General features: G+C 42.0%; 2 protein-coding genes across 4 annotated transcripts in view; both read left to right on the forward strand.

Annotated features, from left to right (window-relative positions):
• The window catches only part of Dgat2 (diacylglycerol O-acyltransferase 2), a 30665-nt gene extending 29448 nt beyond the window's left edge, over window positions 1-1217 (forward strand). The window contains exon 8 of the mRNA XM_046442004.2: window positions 78-1217. Coding sequence (XP_046297960.1) covers window positions 78-232 — 155 coding nt within the window. The 3' untranslated portion in view covers window positions 233-1217. The remainder of the gene's footprint in view (window positions 1-77) is intronic.
• A 10658-nt stretch (window positions 1218-11875) lies between these two features.
• Uvrag (UV radiation resistance associated) overlaps window positions 11876-21837 on the forward strand; it is a 330605-nt gene continuing 320643 nt past the window's right edge. Inside the window, exon 1 of one of the 3 annotated variants that reach the window (XM_046442008.2) lies at window positions 11876-12291. In XM_046442008.2, the coding sequence (XP_046297964.1) occupies window positions 12175-12291 (117 nt within the window). In that variant the 5' untranslated portion in view covers window positions 11876-12174. The remainder of the gene's footprint in view (window positions 12292-21837) is intronic. The other 2 variants (XM_046442007.2, XM_046442005.2) reach the window with 2 other exon arrangements.

The following is a 21837-nucleotide window of genomic DNA, read 5'->3' on the forward strand; positions in this document are numbered from 1 at the left end:
CATTAAAGTCAGTAGATACCAGGAAGGGGTCGCCCAAGAGCACTGACTAACCAGCCACCTTTGCCCCATCCCTGCAGTGGGTGAGCCCATCACCATCCCCAAGCTGGAGCATCCAACCCAGCAGGACATCGACCTGTACCACGCCATGTACATGGAGGCCCTGGTGAAGCTCTTTGACAAGCACAAGACCAAGTTTGGCCTCCCAGAGACTGAGGTCCTGGAGGTGAACTGATTTAGCCCTTGGGGGCCAGCTACCGGAAGGAACCGGCTGCAAATCGAGCTTTTTGTTCTGTAAATTTGGAAGCGTCATGGGTGTCTGTGGGTTATTTAAAGAAATTATAATTTGTTAAACCATTACAATGTTAGGTCTTTTTTAAAGAAGAAAAAATATTTCAAGGTCTTTTACTTCCAGTCTGCCCTGCTCTAGGTGGTGGTCAACACAGCTGGGCCTTTATGGTTTCTCAACCAACCCTTCTTCTTCCCCTCCCAAATGACAGAGAAGGCTCAGTTCTGATTAATTGGGGGAAGAAGGACAGCCATTAATGACTCAGGCCAGTTAGATGATTTGCTCTTTGCTCCTAGGGATGAGAGGCAGAAGCCACTTCTGACCCAGACACCTCTATTCCCACCACCCCATGCTTGACTACAGGACAGGTCCTTCTTGATGAGGGGAAGATGCAGAGGGTGCAGTTATTTGGGAGGGCAGTGGTGGGCATCTGGAATGCTCCAGTATGAGTCTCTTCTCTGCCTGCTTCAGCCTACCCCCAATCTCTCAAATCTGAGCCTGGACTGGCCTCCAGTGATACTGTGTTGGTGATAGGGCTGTCCCAGAAGCACCCTATCTTGGATTATCCAGTCACACATGAAGTTGGAGTGACTGTTGCTCAGGAGGCCGATGGCACAGGTTCCATACACTCAGCTTCGGCCTGGAGCATGTCTTTCCCAGTGGCCTCACTCTACCTGAGTCATGCCCCAAGTTTGGTGTGAGGAAGAATTCCTCTTCTGTTCACAGAGGGGCTTGGCCTCCTGTGCAACACTGGGTCCAGATCGAAGGCCCCCAAACTCGATCCTCACATATATGTGCCTTTCTGAGGGGGGGGGTCTGTGGAGGAAACCTAGCCCCTCCTTTTTGTGTTATGTTTTCTCTCCATGAGATCATTGTACCATGTCAGTCTTTTGTATATTCCTAGACAAATAAATGGAAACAAGAACCCTCAGGCATTATTGCTGGGGCTTTGTCTGTGTCCTGCTGCCACATGTGGGGAGGACCACGCCCCAGCTGGGCTGCCTGCCAGACTTCTGGTACACTATTCCTCCATGGCTATTTAACAAATAACTTCAGAACTTAGTGGCTTCAAACTTTTTCTCTTGTGGTCCTCAGAGTCAAGAGTCCGGGATTTGCTGGGTCCTCTGCTCAATGTCTCTGCCAAGGCTACAGTCTAGGTGTTGACAAGGGTCTCAGTTGTCTCAAACCCCAAGAGAGGGAGGATCCACTTCCAAGGTCATTCATATGGTTGATGGCAGGATTCACTTCCTCACTGGCTGTTAACCAGAGGCCTCCCTCAATTCCTTGCCATGGGTGCCTTTCCATACGGTAGCTTGTGACATAGCAGTGGGATTCATAAGACAGTGAGCAAGAAGGGTCAGTCGGTAGAGTGCATGAACAGGTCAGAAGTTGCAGAGCTTCAGAGCCCAAACCTGGAAGGTGGTATAGGTTTTGCCATTCCTTTTAATTAAATGCAGGCATCTAGGTCTAGCTCATGCCTGAGAGGAGGAGTGAATACCAAGAGGCAAGGGCCATGGAGCAGCTAGACAAGCTACCCTATGTGATAAAGGACTGCTGTCTAGCAGGAGGGTCCTAGAATGACTGAGCTGGAAATTCCTTACAGATCACTTATCATGTTCCCTGCCCTTGGCCCAGCTACACCAAAAAGGGGGTGACCAGGCCTGCTGCCACCCTAGTGGTTACAAGATCTCAGAAGATGCCACTTCTCTATGCTCTTGTTCCATTCAGTTCATTGAATACTAAGCATCTGGAAACCCCTCCCAGCTGAGGCCAAGAGACAACATTCCAGCCCCATTACTGCCAGAATGCCTGTCCTGCCTGCCTTTGCCATTCCTCCAACCTGGAAGCTGCTCCTCTGCTGGGAGCTGTGAGTGGGCTGCAGAGACTAACATCCTGCTGAGGACACAGATGGTCAGGGCTATGACACAAACACCTCTAACCCAATCTGGGGTGTCTCACTAAAGAAACAGTGCCTGAGCTGGGCCTCGAAGGGTAGCTGACAGTTTTCCAGGCAGGAAGGAGGAAGGAAGAACAGCAGGTGCAGGCAGGAGAGCTGGAGTTGCTGATTGGACAGACCAGGAGGTGTAAAGTCTGCAGGAGCACCTGACTTGGAATGGCAGGGAGTTGGTTTCTTCAGAGTTTCTAGAAGATGCAGTGAGAGGAAGTGCTCTGGAGAAGCAGGGTTCTATAGCACAAGACAGGCCTTAGGATGGAAAGCGCAGATCAGAAAACAGCAGTTCCCTGGGGATGGAGGCAAGGCCAGATTTCTGACAGAAGATCAGCTCCATCTCCACCCCCAGCCTGAGGCTGGCTGAACACTGGATTGCCAAGCTCAGCCTCTGGCTTCAGGTCAAGCTCTGGTTCTATTGTAGGCCATCCCATAAGGGGAGGCCATTATTCTCAAGCATTAATTTTGTGAATAGATATAACCCGTGTGTATTATGGAATTCTACTACCTCTGCCTAAGGAGAGCATCAGTAATAACCAGATCCTAAATTGCAGAGTGATACCCTTTCCATGGCAATGTATGTATTGCAGCAGCCTGTTCAGAGCAGAAGCCAGCCTGCTCTCAAACTGTGGCTGGATACTCCAGGTAAATGTTGGGAGTTTTTACCTCAGGAGAGGGAGATGGAAACTTTTACCAAAAGTCCCTGCCCTTGCATGGTGGTGGGGGCTGCAGCCGGACTGAAAATTGTCATTTCCATGATTGCAACTGTGGTTCCCAGATATGACCACAAGGGGGCACCAGGGATGGTTCTGAGGCAAAGGTCACATGACTCCCTGAGCTTCTGATAGTTTGACATTTGTCCAGCTCCTACCCTCAGCTAACTAAAAATGCTAAAATCATGGACTCACAAACGTTCAGGAGTAGACAGTAAATTTATAATCCTCTGGAGCAAACACTCCTAATCTTGGGAACTTGGTACAGAGAAGCCAAAGCACTTTTCTCTACTCACACAGCTAATCAACATTGACCTTGCTTCCTCTTTACAGAGCATGAGAGGCTTCTTACTCAGACCTGATGCCCACACATTATTCTACATAGCCACAGTAAATCCATGAACACCAGGAAATTATCATAGAATTATTACTACCATCTAGTTCTCAGACTCAATTCAAATCTTAAAAGTTTATCAAAGTTTATCTTAAAAATGTATGTTTTTAGCAAAAGACTGAAGTTCAGAGCCACTATTATTTCAGTTTTCTTTGATCTTAAAACAGTTCCTCCATCTTTCCTTGACTATTATGACCTTGATAATCTAGGAGATTATGGTCAGGTTCTCAGAATTCTGTTCAGTTTTGTTTTATTTTAATTTCTTCATGATTGATTCAGGTTATCCATATTAGCAGACATATCACAGTCATGATGATGGGCTCTTCTCACCACATCCTATTAGGTGGCAGATGATGCCAGTTTAAATATCAGAATAAACAATGAATAGCACAGCTTATAACCTGTATGATTCCAGTATGTCCAATTACTGATGATAATCATCATCACTGGGTTAAGATGGTGACCACCCCACTTTTCTACTGTAAAGGTACTTTTTTTTTCATACTTTACAATTATGTAAATATTTCCTTATTTCTATTGATAAAAACCTCAGGAATCCTTATTTTTTCATTTTTGTGGATCCCATTTTATTCAGTGGGGCCATTCTGTCATTATTTATTCTGATACCTATACAGATTTGGGGAGTTGGGGCCTTTTAAAACTGGCTTTTGTGTCCTGTTGACATCATCTGCCTCTATCATTTTTAAAGTAGTCCCTTATTTTCTGGCACAACTAGATATCTCAGGATCATCTTGTGATTTATTTTAAATTTTATTGTAGTTGTATATGGACAGAATGCTTTTATTTTATCCGTTTTATATTTATGTGGTGCTGAGGATCTAACCCTGTCCTTCACACATGCTAGGCAAGCGCTGTGCCACTGTTACAGCCCCAGCCCCATCTTGTGATTTTTTTTTCCTAGCCTAATCTTAGAATCATCTACCGCTCCACTGTCCTGGTTTCCCCTAATGGAGACGATACTTAGAAACAAAGATCTGGGCAATTTGTATCGATGAACTTCAGGTTCCATCCTAGTTCTTTTTTCTCATATTATGATAGAGATAAAACTGTCTCCCTTTACCCTTCACTTATTTATTTATCTAACTAGCTGCTCAGCCCCTGTGTAAGGAGCCAATCTCTATTGTTGCCATTGCCCGCATCCTCAATCCTGGCACTGGCAGGACCAGCTTCTTGGGGCTGTTACCTATGCAGTGGCGCAGGGTCCCATGCTTAGACGGGCCCCATGCTTGATTTAACACTATCACCATCTCATAATTCTTAATTTTTGAACAAGGGACTTTGTATTTCATTTTGCACTGAGCCCTCAAAATTATGTAGGCAATTCTCATCCTCATCTTGCTTGAACTCTGGCACCTGTGCCACCTGGCTCCAGAGGACCCTGCCAGATGGACAACTCATCACCCACTTCAGTTCTGAGGCTTGCGTGAGGATCCTTCCTCCCACCCTCCTGCCCCTGCTTGGAAGTCCTCCTCATATTACTCTGGTTCTGACTCTCTGCTCTGGAACTCCTCGCCTCTAAGCTCCCCTCACAAGGCTTTACCATTTTGTTTTTGGCCCCTCCCTATGGGGTTTTGTTTAAAATTATTTTTTTAAGTTGTAGATGGACCCAATACCTTTATTTTATTTATTTATTTTTATGTAGTGCTGAGGATTGAACCCAGGGCCTCACATATGCAAGGCAAACCTACCGCTGAGCCACAACCCCAGCCCCTTAAATTATTTAGGAAGAGAAAGAGGAAGAACTGCTTAGGGAGTTTTACCCTTAGGATTTTTTGCAGCTATGCTTTGCTGTGGATGGGAGTGAGGTTCTCATCCTCTTGGCAAAATTTAGTCTTAAATAGTATATTCTAATTAATAAAGGAAGTGTAGTATAGGAGACCTGGGTTCACACTGTCAATTTGCCCCAAAGAATCACGTGACTGCGGGCAAGTCATTGCTATTTCTGAGCCTCTTTGTAGGGATCTGTAAATCTAAGAAAATGCCTGCTTCATAGAATCCCCTGGAGATTGACCAGAGTAATGTATGTATGTAAAGCACTTAGCAAACATTAGTCTACTCTTGCCCCAGAGAAACCTGGAGGTTCAGGGAAGGGAATCAGTTTGCCTAAATCCCTGCAGCTAATAAGCTGCAGGTCCACACTGATCCAGGGCTTTGATCCCAGCTTAGAGGCTTCTAAACACACTACTTTATATCTAGGGTGTTACTTTCCAGAAACTCAGTAACATCATGCCTGCCTGGGGAGAGTTCCCCAATCATGGAATCAGCCTAACAGGAAATCAGGCATCATTTGAGCCCTTTTATTCCTGGGAACTTAGTGATATTTCTTTGTTCTAATTGTCCTCAAATTCATTGAAGAAATGTCCCCAATTCAGTGTTACCATTTTCACTTTTCCTACCCTTAAATTCACTTTTGACGCAGTTGACAGAGTGACATTTCTTTCTTTTTTTTGGGGGGTGGTGGTGGGAGGGGGATCCTGGGGATTGAACTCGGGGGCACTTGACCACTGAGCCACATCCCCAGCCCTATTTTGTATTTTCTTTAGAGACAGGGTCTCACTGAGTTGCTTAGTGCCTTGCTGTTGCTGAGGCTGGCTCTGAACTCACCATTCTCCTGCTTTAGGCTCCTGAGCCTCTGGGATTACAGGCATGAGCTATACCCTGCCTGGCCAGAGTGACATTTCTAAACCATAAATTGGGTCACGTCACTTCCCTGCTTAACACTTCAACAGCTGTTGATATACCTCAAAGAAATCCACATTCCACTGTGGCCTACAATGGTGGGATTTGGCCCCTGCCAGAATCTCCTATTTCATTCTGTGCTGGATTAAACTTGAGAAGCTCCAAGCACTGTAAAGATAGTATCACTTCTGCTACGCAAAATTATGTATAGAAACAATACCAAAATGTAAAAGAAATGAAAGGAGGTCTTTGGTTTTGCTTTGTTTTTGAAATGGCAATTTTTTCAAAAATGTTTTCCTCCTCAGTACTGGCTGCTCTCTGCCCACTCCTGCCTGGCCTTCTCTTTTAGTTCCCTTAGAGCTCCCTGTGCCTTTTTTAGGCCATTCCTCCTTTTCCCCGAGCCTACACTGCTTCTCTTGCTCACATTAGTCTTTGTCCAATTGACTCCTTTGTGTCCTTCAGTCCTCATTATAAAAGCCTTATTCCTGAGGAAAGTTTGCTCTGCATGCCTTTTGCTAAATCAGCCCCCTGGGTTAGATGTACTATATCCATTGTGTCTTACCCTGGCTGGCCTGGACAAGAGCCTGTGTCACACTGGCCCATGTATAGTCAGTGACAGCGTGAAAAACCATTGGAGCACACTCATAATCCCAGCAGCCCAGGAAACCTAGGCAGGAGGATCATAAGTTCAAAGCCAGCCTTGCAATCTAGCAAGGCTTAAAGCAACTTATGAGACCCAGTCTCAAAATAAAAAATAAAAAGGATTAAGGATATGGTTCAGTGGTTAAGCACTCCTGGGTTGGGTTCAGTTCCCAGTACCAAAAAGAAAGAAAAAAAGAAATAGGTGGGGAGAGGAAGGAAGATAGGAAGGAAGGAAAAGAAAAGAACAGAAACAAAGAAAAGAAAGCAACACCTCTGGAATTGAGGAAAAAGCCCTGGTCTCGAGGAAAAGAGACCCAAGTCTTTGTCTCAGCTTTGCTACAAGTTTTGTGTGACAACCCAAAGAGAGTTTATTTCCTCCCTCTGGGGCTGTTCCAGTTAGGGAGCTAGAGGGGTGCTATAGTTTGAATCTGAATGTTCGCGAAATTGGTCTCCAACCCCTGACATCACTGGGAGGTGGTAGCACCTTTGGGAGGTGGGGGCCTAGTAGAGGAAAGTCAAGTCACTGGGAACACGCCCTTTAAGTGGGTATTTGGATCCTACCCGCTTCCTCTCTCTCTTGCTTCCCAGCTGCCATGAAGTGAGTGGGCCTCCTCTGTCACATGCTCGCACCGTGATATACTGTGCTGTCCTAGGCTCAAAACAACAGGGCCAAGTAACCATGGGCTGAAATCTCTGGAATCCTGATCCCAAATCGAGCTTTTCCTTGACTGATTATCTCAGGCATTTTGTTAAATAATGGAAAGGTGACTTCCTTAGGAGGCCTCTGAGTGACCCCGACATTTATTTCTGCAAACATTTATCCACTGACTACATTCAGTCAATTTCTCACTGAAGACTTGTTCCAGGTTTCCTGGTGTTTGTATTATGTCCTTTACATCAAGACACTAGAGATTCAGAGAGAAATCAAAAGCAAAGGTTCAAAGAAGAGAGAGAGCAACAAATAAATTATCCCATAGGACTAGGCACATGGAGACACATACTGAAGAGAAATCACACAGATGCGGGGAGCCCAGAGGAGGCCACAATTAGTTCAGCTCTGGGAAGAGTTTTTAAGAAAGTGACCTTGGAGGAAAAGGAGGAGAAACGCTGCCCAGGGACCTGCCCCTTGGCCTGTGCTCTGTGGATTGGATTCTTTGGGGGAATTGCCTCTTTGGGGTTTTATATTTCTCGTTTGGCCTTCTGCAAAACTCTGGTTTTAGTCCTTCCCCTTCAAAGCTGCCTCTCCAGGGCTGCCTGGGTGATCTTTCTAAAAGTGACTTCCTGTTGCCCAACTTCAAACTCAAGTTCTTCAGCCAGGTAGTCAGGTTCTTCTCAACTGGCACTGGAGGCTTCTTCCAGCCTCTTAGCCGGTTACTGTCCCATGCAGCCTTTGTTTCAGCCACATTAGACTATGCTAATGCCATGTCCTCTGCTCTGAGCCTCTGCTTATGTTGTTCCTTCTGCCTAGAATACTCTTTTTCCCCTAGGAAGCCTTCCTGGAAAACAGGCTGCAGTTAGAACTTCCTCTTATGTGCTTTCATAATACTTTATATGTCATTTCAATTATTACACCTAGCACTTTATACTGAAAGGATCTGTGAACTCCTTTCAGTCAGGAATTCTATTTGCATTATTTCTTAAAATGAAGAAGGCCGGCCACTTGGCAAAGGTATCATTACTAAGCAAGTAAATGAACGGAAGAAAGAGCTCTATTGAAAGGAAGAAGATAGAGTTAATTTAATTAAGTTCAAGATATTAAAATATTAACCTTTCCTTTATTACTCTTATTTACCCAATGTATTAGGCCCATAAGGTGGGAAAAGGAAGAGGAAGCAAAGTGGATTGGGGTAGGTTTGGTTATTTGGCCCTGCGTACGTAATGATTTCAGTACTGTTTTGATCTGTTTTCTGTTGCTGTAACCAAAGAACTGAATCCAGCTAATTTATAAAGAACAGAAGTTTATTTGGCAAAGGGTTCTGGAGGCTGGGAAGTCTAAAAGCTTGGCTCCAGCTTTTGCTTGGCACCTATTAAGGGCCTTCTTGCTGCATCATAACATGGCTGAGCATATCACATGGCAAAGAAAGCCACTAACACTATCATGGAGGGCCTACTCTCATTCTCTCATGTAATCTTAATTATCTCCCAGAGACCCTACGTCCAAACAGCATTAATGTATAAATGTGGGGATTAAGTTTCACTTGTAAGTGGCTTAAACTAGTTTTATGTTAAAATAGTCATATAATAAAATAGATTCAAATCCAAATAATGTAAACATTTTTAGAATAAGCCATATGAAAATAATGACAAGTAATGTTTATTGAACACTTACTATGTACAAGATAGTTTATAACCTTTTCTTGAATGTTTTGCAGGCAATAGGCTATTTGATTTCTCCCCATGTCTCCAGGGGTGGGAGTTCCAGGTCTTCTAATTTTTGTAGTATGTCTGAGTTGGGTTGTGTACTTGAAGCCTGCATTTCCAGCAACCAGCAGTCAGCCTGTGCAGAGTTGAACCTCAATAAAATCTTGTAGAGAGAATTGATCCTTCAGTCTCCACTCCACTGTGAAATCTGACTCTCAACTATTTTTTCTTTTGGCTCCCATTGCCCCTGGGCTTCCTTCCAATTCAGCACTGAGCAACTGGAGTATCACTTTTTGTATACTTACCGGATCTTCAAACAAGGAGTGGGCAGCTCCTCTAGGATTTGGGTTTCCCAGCACCTAGCAAAAGGTTTGACATAGAGAAGCTCTCTTGGACATTTGTTGAGTGTCAATTACTATTCACAAGGGATCCTCCTAAAGGAGGAAGTAATTCTGTGCACTCTTTCTAGGCCCAGTTTCTTAACTCGTACAGTCGGCTGAATGATGGCACACTCTGTTCTAACCCCTGGGACCTGTGAATATGACCTTATTTGGAAAAGGGTATTTGCCAATATAATTCAATTAAGGATCTCAAGATGAAATCTGGATTATTTGGGTGGGCTCTAAATCCAATAACAAATATTTTATAAGAGAAAGAAGACACAGGAAGAAGAGAAGCTCATGTGGAGATAGGGGAAGAGATTATGTAGACAGAAGCCAAGGAATTCTTGGAGCCACCAGTGGATAGAAGAGCAACAAAGGATTCTTCCCTAGAGCCTCTGAGAAAGCACCTTGACACCTTGATTTTGGACTTTTGGCCTCCAGAACCCTGAAAGAATAAATTCATTTTAAGCTATCTAGTTTTGTGGTAATTTAATTTGGTGGCTTCAGGAAATGAATACAGCTTAGAAACAGAAACGTATTTTCTGTGAAATCCCACCAGATCCTGGCACCACAGAGTTGAACTAAATTGAGATTTGGGATTCATAACTACTTTCTTCTCAACAAACACCTGACCACACAACCTAGGCTCCCACCATGATTCAGAATAGGAGGCGATGACATCTGTGTGATGCAGCTCTGAGATTAGATCCAAGGTGTTTTTCAGATAGTATGTTTTCCTTTTTAATTTTTTTTTTTTTTTATGGTTCTCTGGTTTGAACCCAGGGGCTCACACATTTTTAGCATGTGCTCTAGCACGGGGCTACATCCTCAGCCCACTGGGGAAAAAACCCACAAAACTTAAATGCATCTATTATATGTCAGTTGTTACAGGGGCTTGTGACATACATTACTTACTTATACCCCATAGCAACCCTATTACTATTTTACAGATGGGAAAACTAAAACTGAGAGTGGGAAATGGGCTTTTTGTGTTACCTAGAGAGTGGCAGAGCCAAGATTCTCAAAGTGCCTGATTTCTGTTGTGTCTGACTCTAAAGCACTGTGTTCTTTTTGCTACATCAGTCCAGGTGGTGTAGGAATTCAGTCTGGGGGGAGAAGGCACATCAGTATCCTGCAGAATGACTCAGTGCTATTTATTTTAGAAGCAATTGCATATAGATTCTACCATTAAGATCAAACAAATCTTCATGGAAGAGAAGGCATTTGAGCTGTTTGTTTACATCGAAAAAACAATTCCTTATTCTCTGTCAGCACTGAATCTAGGGATGAATAAGGAAATATCTTCTTGCTAGAGGGATTCAGAGAGAGAGAGAGAGAGAGAGAGAGAGAGAGAGAGTGTGTGTGTGTGTGTGTATGTGTGTGTGTTGGGGGGGGGCGCTCGGGATTGAGAGTAGCGATTGGTAGTATGTGTTAAACATGCCTATTAAAGGACAAGGCAGCTGGGCGAGGTGGCACAAGCTTGTAATCTCAGCTGGCCGGTAGGCTGAGGCTGGAAGATCACACGTTCAAAGTTGCCCTCAGCAATTTGGCGAGGCCCTGTCTTAAAATAAAAAAAAGGCCTGGGGGTATGACTTAGTGGTTAAGCGCCCCTGGATTTAATCCCTGGCACTCCCCCACCCCCGCACACCCTCTCCCGCCAAGAAACAACAACAACAAAATCCCACAAAAACCCCAAACCACCAAACAATGCAATAGAATAATCAGGACTATGGTATAGGAAAGGTTTCTAACTCAAGGTCCCAGCAAAGATTTGGTGGGTAAGCAAGTTTTAGGGAAAGAAAAGTAGCAAAGGGTTTCCAGGGACAGCAGAAGCAACCCATCGGTACAGATGAAACAGCGTTCTGGGCAGTTGGCACACCTTTTGGCTCCAGAGTACTAGTTAGTGGAGTGCGAGGAGGGGCGTGGACTCGAGGGTAGAGTTGGTCGTGAAAGACTGGTGGGACTGCCTGACAGGACTCTGGTTTCATTCATCCTGCGTGGTAGCTCTCTGCTAAACTATAAAGCATTCCTTTTTCGTCTTCGCACGTTGATTATAACACCTCGGCAAAAGACTGCTTAAGGAGCCTGCAATGACTCTGCTCTAGCCTAGAGGGTCCCCGCCCTCTACCGGAGGCCTGTTACTATGACAACTAGGTCAGGGCGGAAGTGGCTCAGAAGACTGATTCTCACTAATCAGGTGACGCTCCAGCCTTCTGCACGTGACTCCGGAGCTGAGGCGCGCGCTCTACCTAATCAAGACCCCGCCCCTCTTCCTTTCTGACAATTGGCAGCAATCTTGAGCAATGGCCTTTGCAGCACCCCAGGAGGCTCCGCCCCTTACTAGTGAAAGAACCAATAAAAATAGGACAAAATGAAGCAACGCCCCAAATTTCATCCCGGCTTGACAGACGCAATTGAGGCCATCCTGGAGCGCCTCTGCCCCCAGCCCATTCCGGCCGGCGACGGACTGACCTGTTACCCAATAGCAAGTCCCTTCGCTGCCGTTGGGTCCCGCCCCTGTAAGAACGGAACCAATGAGTGGGCCAGGTCTCAGCCCGGTGGAGGGGGTTGCACTGCGGTAATATGGCTCTTCCTTAGCCAGAGGCAGCGGCCAGCGCGGGGACAGAGCCGTCCTGCCTCTCGGGTGGAGGGTTGTAGGCAGCAGGGGCTCGGAGGGTCGTGGGGACTAGGCAGCGGCTGATGAGGGAGGAGCGCCCGTCCCGCCGCCTGGCGGCCGCTGGGTCAAAATGAGCTCCTCAGCGTCGGTCGGGGGCCCGGTCCCGCCGCCGCCCCCGGGCCCGGCCGCCGCGCTGCCGCCAGGTTCTGCCGCGCGGGCCCTGCATGTGGAGCTGCCGTCTCAGCAGGTAAGCGCGTCGGCTCGCGGTGCTCAGTAGGGACGGGGAAAGGCCCGTGTGGAGACTCGGTGGCTCCGGCTGACTCTGCGTTTGCCGGGAGACTCTGGGAAGGGGCCGGGGAGCTGAGGTGGGCTGTCAGGAGGTCTTGAGGGGAGGGGTCCAGTGATGGCCGAACCTCTGGGAGATCCCTGTGCCCCTGGAGTATCCCAGCGCCTCAGATGAGCTTGTGAGGAGACCGCAGAGAGCCAGCCAAACTCCCCGCGGGCTGCCGGGCCCCTCTCGCCTTGTAGGGATGGGGGATTCCTTTGCACAGACCCTCCCCTCATCCCTCCTGGGAACGCACCGGAGAAGCCCTGTGCCCCAGGAGACGCGGCGAAGCGCTTTCCCTTTCCGTCCCCACCCGGAGAAACCAGTTGGTGTTCTGCTGCTGGAACAGCGAGGAGTTAGGGTTTCTCGCACTTACTCTCATCTCCCTTTACTACGAAGTGCTCTCCTCCGTCTCTCTAGAGAAATGTGATTGGAACTTGGAGGTTTCCTTTCCAATTCTCAGACCCCCAAGGAATGCGACTTAGTAATAAAGTGTACTCTTTGCTACTTCATTCCCTCCAGTGACTCTCAGGATGGAGGGACTTCTCTTTGAAGGCTTCTTGATCCACATTGTTGAAGGATAAGAAAGAGGGAACAAAAAATTTGGGGATCTGATAAACATCTGTGATATCCACAAATCTGTAGAGTTTTTTTCCGCCTATTGTCCTTCTTCTGTTCCCCAAAGGGAGTTTTTACAGAAATCTTAGCATTAATGAGAGAGTTAGAGTGTCTTTCACCTTCCCTTTATTCCTCCTTCCCAGCAACGGACCAAAACAAACTGTCAGTCATTGAGAGTTTACCATGCTGGGTTTGAGCAGAGTGCTCAGTGGTCATTAGCCATTGAATCCTCATAACACTATGAGATAGCTGTTTCTGTTATTCCCATCTTGCAGTTAGAGAAATGGAAGCTTTTTCCAAAGCCTTCCTGTTAGTAAAGGCAAAAGGTTTATACCATCTGAGAGAAACCAGAGTATAAGCCTTGCTGTTAGTGAGTGGTGGGACTGGCTTTCAGAATCCAGTGTCTGACTCTGTAGTCCCTGCACAGCATTGTTTGCTTGAGGCTTGAGCCACCTTCACTCATAACTTCACATAGGACAGAGCAAGTTCCTTCATACTCTTTCTGTAACTTTCCATCTCTGCTCTGGGGCCTTAGGAAGGGTTCGTAAAGAAGAAAGCAGCAGTTGTGGGGAGAGGGTGAGATTGGAATGAATCTTATAGGAAAGCAGGAGACTAAAGGGAAGAGAAAAGTTGGAGATAATAGTCACAGTGGTGGCTATTGAGTAGGGAGGTAGAAATGTTTGCAGAAGCAAAGCTGTGGTAGAAGAGGATTTAAAAGAACAGGGTAGCATGTGCCCTGATTTTGTGGTGGTGTTGGGCAGGGAATTTATGGAGGATCTTAGGAGTTTGAGGGTAGTGAGGTTTGGATTGTATTATGAAGTCTTGGGAGAGGGTACAAATGTGGCTGGGAAGATAGGTCTCTGAATTGAGCTTGAATATGAATTTTTTTGTGTGTGTGAGAGTGAAGGTGAAGTGTAAAGGTGGATATTGGGAGAGGCAATGGTGGGTACTTTTAGAAAAAGCATGGAGAAATCCTGAGGAGTTGGGACCAAGAAGGGTTTAATTTGGGGGAGATTTGAGAATTTGTGGCATTAGAAAAGAGAAACCATCATTTACTTGATAAAGTCTGTTTTCTGATAACAGTTCACAGTTTAACACTAGGAGAATAATCTGAACAAACTGTTCATGGAATAAATTGGACCGCATTTGTTAGTGTTTATCACAGTTTTGGATTGATGCCAAGGGATATATAGTGGCTTGAGTGTGCAGCTGAATGCTGCAGGAGTGCTGAGTATGCTATTTACAGCTTTCTGGGGGTGTCATCCTTCTTGAATTCTTGGAAGGCAGCCTATATAACAAAACACTTTTACTTTTGTAGTTGATATTAATTTAGCTTTCTGGATCAAAATGTTCATCTTTTTAGGGTATGAATATATACCATTAAAAATAAACATTTTTTTGTTGATGTGTTATCTGTATAGAGTAGTGCACAGATTATTAGTATACCCCTTGCTGAATTGTCACAAAGTGAGCACAGTTATATAACTATTACCCAGATTAAGAAATGCAGAATTATGAACATTCCAGAAGTCGTTCTTGTGTTCTCTCCCTTTCCTTTCTCTCCAAAGGAACCACTTTGATTTCAGAAATCAGTTTTTGCCTGTCTCAGAACTTTATGTATTATTTCAAAAATGTAGATAAATTGAAGAGTCAATTATTGTCTTTAGAATAACACTTTGAAAATTGTGGATGTCAATACTTCCCATGCTACTGACAGGGTGTCAGTATTTCTAAACAAATAAACAAACCCTTGTTGATTTAGGACTTCTGTGATAATCTCAAAGTAGATTTCAGTGGTCCCCTAGCCTACTTGAAGGTTGAGTTTCTAAGACATGGCACCATCAACATTTTGGAACAGAGCAGAGGATATAAGATGTTTAACCACATCCCTGGACTCTGTCCATAAGATTCCAGCAGCACCTCCCCAATCCCGACGATATAAAAATGTGTTCACATGTGGCCACATGTCCTACAGGGAGACAAAACTACCTCTGATTAAGAAATACTGTTCTAAGGCATATTTTTTATTTTAGGATAGAGTATCCCTGCTATTTTATACTTATTTATTCCAACTTTATTAAGTCCCATTGATTCTAAAATGATTGTAATATTGAAAATATTAATTTACTATATAACATGAATTCCAAAAATATTAGACTTCTCTTGTCTCATCTGCCTAAAGAGATTTGTTTTTGCTCACAAAACTATATATAAGACCTGATTTATTTATCTTATTTTAATTTGCTTATCTTAAAAAAGTCACCACTAACTCCTGGACCTTTGTCTTAACATGTGTGAGTACTAGCTATCATGCAGATCAGCTCCTCTACTGGGTCAAGCGGCACTACTACTTTGTTTCCCTTTGCTTTGGTATGTTCTTACTTTTAATTGTAATTTAAGCATGAAGTAGTCATACAATTTGAAGACTCTTTTTGCTCTTTAATTTTTGGTTGAGGTTTGTAATTAACAGGTGAATGAACATAGGCTCAACTGAAGAATAACTCCCTTTACACCCTTAGATGTAGGAGTCTTGGGATAAAAATTTGTGTTTTTGTGGTAGAGGCATTTAGTATGTTCTTAAAAGCTTAATTGGGAGAATTTCTTTCCTCCCCAAAGGCTTCCTCTCTTGGGTATAACTTAACTACATTCCTCAGATATTCAGTATCTTAGGAGGTTTTTTAGTGATTATTTAGTAACCCTTTTCGAAGGTCACATGTTTCTTTAAAATTCAGTAAAAGCTGTGGATGCTTTTCTTAGAAAATATACTTACGTATATACATGCACACACAATTTTGCATGCAGTTTTAATCCCCTTGAAGTATAAATAGAAGATCTCAGAATTAAGTATTTCTAACTTGGTTTAATTCTTTCCTTTTAACAAGTTTTAAAATTCACCAAATATTATTTTTTGGACAGTTTTCTATATCAGCATATATACATGTCACATTTTCCATGATTTTTTAAACTAACGCCCTATTGATAGACTTTTGGACTATTTCCAGCTTTTCTCTATTACATCGTCGCAGTGAATATCCATATACAGAAATCTTTGTAGTCAAAAGAATGGGTGTGTGTGTGTGTGTGTGCGTGTGTGCGTGTGTGTAATGAAATATGGGTATATGTACACATGTTGTTATTTTATACTTGAGAAGATACTGGCTAAATGTTTCTGGAAAAGAATGTGCCTATTTACACTTCTACCATTAAACTAATTAAAGGACCACATTTTTTCTTTTATTAAATTAGTTTTATTGAGATCCAATTTGCTAATCACAAAGTTCACCCATTTAAGTATAAAATTGAACACTTTTTAGTATATTCATGGAGGTATGCAATTATCATCATAATGCATTTTAGGACATTTTCATCATCCCCCAAAGAAACCCAGATTAATTAGCAATTATTCCCTATTCAAGGGCCCACATTTTGGCCAACTTTGGGCATCATAAGTTTTCTCATCCTTTCCCAACCTGATTACATATATACAGATTACATACATATACACATATACATAGTTCATACACATCTCTATATATTTTTGTTATTTAAATTTTCAGTTCTTGGGCTGGGGATGTGGCTTAAGCGGTAGTGCGCTCGCCTGGCATGCGTGTGGCCCGGGTTTGATCCTCAGCACCACATACAAACAAAGATGTTGTGTCCGCCAAAAACTAAAAAAAATAAAATAAAAAAAAAATTCAGTTCTTTGGTTACTTGTTATATTTTAACAGCTTCATTCATTATATAACAGATAGCATGATAAGTACATGATCTCATTTATTCTGTCCATCCCTGTGAATCTGAATGTCTTTCCATTTAGCATTTTAATGTATTTTGAATTGCTTGTTCATGTCCTTAGCATTAATTTTTCTAATTGTTTGCTCATATTTTTTGTTGATTTGAAAAGTATTTTTTTCTTCTCTTGTTTTTGGAGGAGGTGGGTTAGGGATATCAGTCTTTATGAACCTTGAATTTTAAAAATCAGACTTTTTAAAGAACAGTTTTAAATCTACAGAAAAATTGAGAAGATAGTATGGGAAGTTCCCATATATATATATATATATATATATATATATATATACCTTACACCCAATTTTCCCTATTCTTTTTTTTTTTTTTTTTTTTTTTAAGAGAGAGAGAGAACTTTTTTAATATTTATTTTTTAGTTTCGGGTTACACAACATCTTTGTTTGTATGTGGTGCTGAGGATCGAACCCAGGCCGCATGCATACCAGGCAAGCGTGCTACCGCTTGAGCCACATCCCCAGCCCAATTTTCCCTATTCTTAACATGTTCCATTAATATGGTACTTTTGTTTTTTAATAGCCAATGTTGATAAGTTGTTAACAAGTTCATGATTCATTCAGATTTCCTTAGTTTAAAAAAAATTATGATAAAATCTATATGTAACTTACAGTTTGCCATCTCTCTCTCTCTCTCTCTCTCTCTCTCTCTATATATATATATATATATATATACACTCTCTCTCTCTCTCTCTCTCTCTCTCTCTATATATATATATATATATATATATATATATATATATATATGTTTGCAGTACTGGGAATCAAACCCAGGGGTTCACATATGCTTGGCAAGCACTGTACCACTGAGCTAGATCGTAAACCCTTTTATTTTTGGTATTTGAGACAGGGTCTCATTAAGTTGCCTAGACTGGTTTTAAACTTTGATTCTCCTGCCTCAGTTTCCTGAGTAGCTGTGATTACAGGTGTGCACCACCATGCCTGGCTTGCCATTTTAATAATTTTAAGTGTATAATTCAGTGGCATTAAGAACATGCTCAGTGGCTGGGGTTGTGGCTCAGTTGGTAGAATGCTTGCCTAGCTTGTGTGAGGCACTGGGGTTCTATTCTCAGCATCACATATAAGTAAATAAATAAAGGTCAATCAACAACTAAAGACAAAAAAAAAAAAAAAAAAAAAAAGAACATGCTCAGTGTGATACATTTATCACTACTATCCATCTCCAGAACTTTTCTTATTGTCCCAAACAGAAACTACACCCAATAAGCTACTCCCCATTTTCACCTCCCACCAGCCCATGGTTAAACTCTGTTCTACTCTTTTTTTTCCTGTGAATTTGACTATTCTAGATTCCTCAAATAAGTGGATTTTTTTTTTTTTTTTTTTTTTTTTTGGTATAGGGAATTGAACCCAGGGAAACTTAACCACTGAGCCACATCCCGGGACCTTTTTATTTTTTATTTTGAGATGGACCTTACTAAGTTGCTGAGAGGTTTCACTGGATTGCTGATGCAGACCTCGAATGTGTGATCCTCCTGCCTCAGCCTCCTGAGTTGCTAGAATTTAGGTGTGCACCACTGTACCTGGCTGATATTTTTTTCTTAAGACTAGTGTTGGGGGCTTTTAGGAGCAAAGTGCTATTTTCATTATATCAAATAAATATGCTATTTACATGATTTATCACTATTGATATTAACTTTCATCATCATCAGCTGAGGTAGAGTATGATGATAAAAAATGTTTTCTTCTATTATACCCTCCATACAACACCTTTGACACCAGATATGTCTGGGCTTTCCCCCCATACACATAGTATTTTTCCAGTGGACACCATTGGGGTGTCCTGTAATTCGGCTCAGTTCTCTTACTGTCTTCCTAGAATAAACATCATATTCCATAAGTTAAAGACTCAGTCAGATGCGATTCTCAAGTCTGGGCTTCCAGAACTTCTGAGGAACTGGCTGTATATTGAGGCTTCCCCTGGTCCTGCATTTTGAACATTTGCTAGAGTGGCTCAGAACTCAGGAAAGTATGTTACTTTGGTGTACTGGTTTATCACAAAGTATTAAAAAGGATATAGGGCAATAGGCAGATGGAAGACATGCATAGGGAACAGCATGGGGAAGTGAGCCTGAGCTGCTGTGCCCTCCCACCCTTTGTGGGTTCAGCAACCTTAAAGTTCTGAGATTCTTTTAAAATAGAGGCTTTATCACATAGGTACAATGGATTATTTCCTCAATCTCAAGTCCCTCTCTCCTTCCTGGTAGGAGCGGGGCTGAAAGTTCCACACTTCTGATCATGCCTAGTCTTTCTGGTGACCAATAATGATCCAGGAGCCCACAAAGAGTCACTTTATCTGGAAAAAGATGGTCCTATCACCCAAGAAATGGTCTGTGTTGGGAACGAGGGTCAACCACCGAATATTACTAGAAAATATTTTTCTAGCACCTCTGTTGCTTAGGAAATTAGAAGGGTTTTAGGAGTTCTATGCTAGGAGCTGGTGATGAAGACCAGAGTATGTTTCTTATAAATGAGCACCATAAGTAGTGTGCGCCAGGTTGCTCTGCTGCACGTTTAACTCATTGCACCTTACCACTCCCCACTATGCTCGGGAAGGAAGTCACTATGTGTAGCCTACATTTAAGGCATGGAAATTTATTTATGCTCCCCGCCTCTCATTTTTTTTTTTCCCCCCTGGGGATTGAATCCAAGGGTACTTTACCATTGAGCTACATCACTGGTCCTTTTTTTATTTTGAGACAGGATCTCACTAAGTTACTGAGGGGCTCACTGAGTTGCTGAGGCCGGCCTGAAATTTGCAATCCTCCTGCACCAGTCTCCTGAATTGCTGGGATTACTAGCATGACTTCTGTGCTAGCTGTTTCCCCCTCCTTGAACACAAAGTATCTGCATGGGAGATTTGTATCAGTAACCACTTTCATTTTTTTCAGATAAGGAATCTAAGGTCTAGGTAACTTTCTTTTTTTTTTTTTTTTTTTACTATTTGTTTCATCTTTAAGATAAAATAGTGCATTATAGAAACAGGTTTGAATCATACTTTGCCACTCTTTACAACTGTGATTCTTACAATATATGATAGAATTTTGCCTGATTTCAAGATAGATTAGATCAGATGAACAAGGATTAGATTTACAATGAGTAATTGAAGACTCTAATTCATTGTTTATGGTGGCAAAAAAGAACTTTCTTCCTGTTCCCTGAGATTAGAGTCAGTTTGGATGAATAAAGACTAATTTCTAAGAGTACAGCAGAGAAAGAATGCAAAAGAAGGCACTACAATTTCTATTATTATTACATATGCAATATTAAAAAGAACAGAAGGTGTAGTAAAAGTAGTGATTTAATAGTTCTGGGCAGAAGAGTGCTACATAGTTAGTCTGCAGAATTGAGAAATGGTTTGCTGCAACAAGATTATCTCTCACTTATTTTGTTTCTTCTTTTTTCCTCTTCTTTTCTCTCTCTTAACTAAGAACTTCCACCAATGCTCAGAAGGAATATAGAATGTGTGGTGCTCTATCTAAATACCTTATTTGGGTGCTGATTTAGTCTCCCAGAAGTAGTTGGGTAAATGTGTTGCTGATGTCTCACAGCTGGGCATTGTCCTGACCACAGAGAGCTGTGTCTAGGTAACTTTCTTAAAGTCAAAAGAGCATCCACATGGGGACTGCAGTCTAAGTCTCATATTCCCATTTGCTGTAGACAAGTACTTATTGTGGAGTTCTGATGAAAAATTTTGTTACCTCAAGGTTGGGGACCCTCATGTTTTATATTGTATTTCCACAGCATCTTCACCTAGCACTGTGCTGATTATGGTATATTTTTATTTTTCAAAAAGTTTTTTTTTTTTTTTTTTTTGTATATGGGTCTTCTCTTAGAGGACTTTGTAGCCTAAAGAGAAAAAGAAAAGATTAGATTGAATGGGATTAAAACACATACAGGAACAAAAAGATAGAAGCCCAAAAGCAGATATAAAGCTTAATAAATAAAGCTCTACGTGACATATATTTCCCCTTTATATGTTTGTGTTTATTTAGGTTCCTTACTTTTTAAGTCTAATTATCTGTTTTTTTGAAGATGTTATATTGGTAAGGCCACTGAAGGTAGAGAGAAAGCTGTAACTTACTGGGAATACATGCCCCACGCAGCATAGTACCATGCCCATACAGTTATTCCTTCCACAAATGTTTATCAAGTCCCTTGTGATACACACACACACAAAATGGAAAATGCAGTATATAGTTGTGTGTCTCTAAAATGAAATCACGGCAATTTTTGATCAGCTTAGGCTTTTGTTAAACGACTATGAGGAAGCTTTGGGAACTCAAGATATTAACATCCTAAAATCATAATTTCAACGTGACAAAATACCATCAGGAATTTAAGTGGTTTTTCTTTTTTTGGCTTTCTTTGTTTTTCCTGTGAAAATGTTTAGTTGTCAATTGAAAGGAAAAGCTGTTTTATTTTAGTGTTCACTTCAAGATCACAATTCTTAACTTTGTGGCAGAAAATTAAGAAGTGAAACTGACTGGAAATAGAGCAGGAGCAGAACTGAAACTAAGTTGGACCTGAAGTGTGTGGTAAAATGAAAAATTAGATTTTCATAGTTTCCAAATGTGCATGTATTTTAGATAAGCTATTTATTTTTACCTGTCAGACATTACTGCTGGAGAGAACAAGAAATATTTGTCATTTTTAATGTACTGAAATGCGTTACAAACCAGAGGTGTTTTTTTTTTATATGTATGTTCAAAATAGACTTAATTACATTAAAAATTTGTTGTTTATCTGAAATTTAAATTTATTTGGGTGAACCAGGGGTGTTTTATAATAATTAAAGACATCTTTTTAAAGAAAGATTGAAATATCTAGGTTTTATACTTTGTTTTAGATTTTTGACATTGGTAATGTTTTAACTGTTAATAGTTATTTTTTTTCAGTGTTTTGTATTGTGGCAGTTTGAGAAACAAATAGAGAATGGAAAACTTGTTGGAATTTTTTATTTGTAGTAGGCTTTCTTGTTTTATTATCACATAACCTTGTTTTCCATCTTCTTTTAAGATGAAAATAT

The sequence above is a fragment of the Marmota monax genome, unplaced genomic scaffold (assembly GCF_021218885.2).
Source record: "Marmota monax isolate L192 unplaced genomic scaffold, Marmota_monax_Labrador192_F-V1.1 WCK01_AAM20220418_F8-fsc00068, whole genome shotgun sequence".
NCBI classification, from domain to species: domain Eukaryota; kingdom Metazoa; phylum Chordata; class Mammalia; order Rodentia; family Sciuridae; genus Marmota; species Marmota monax.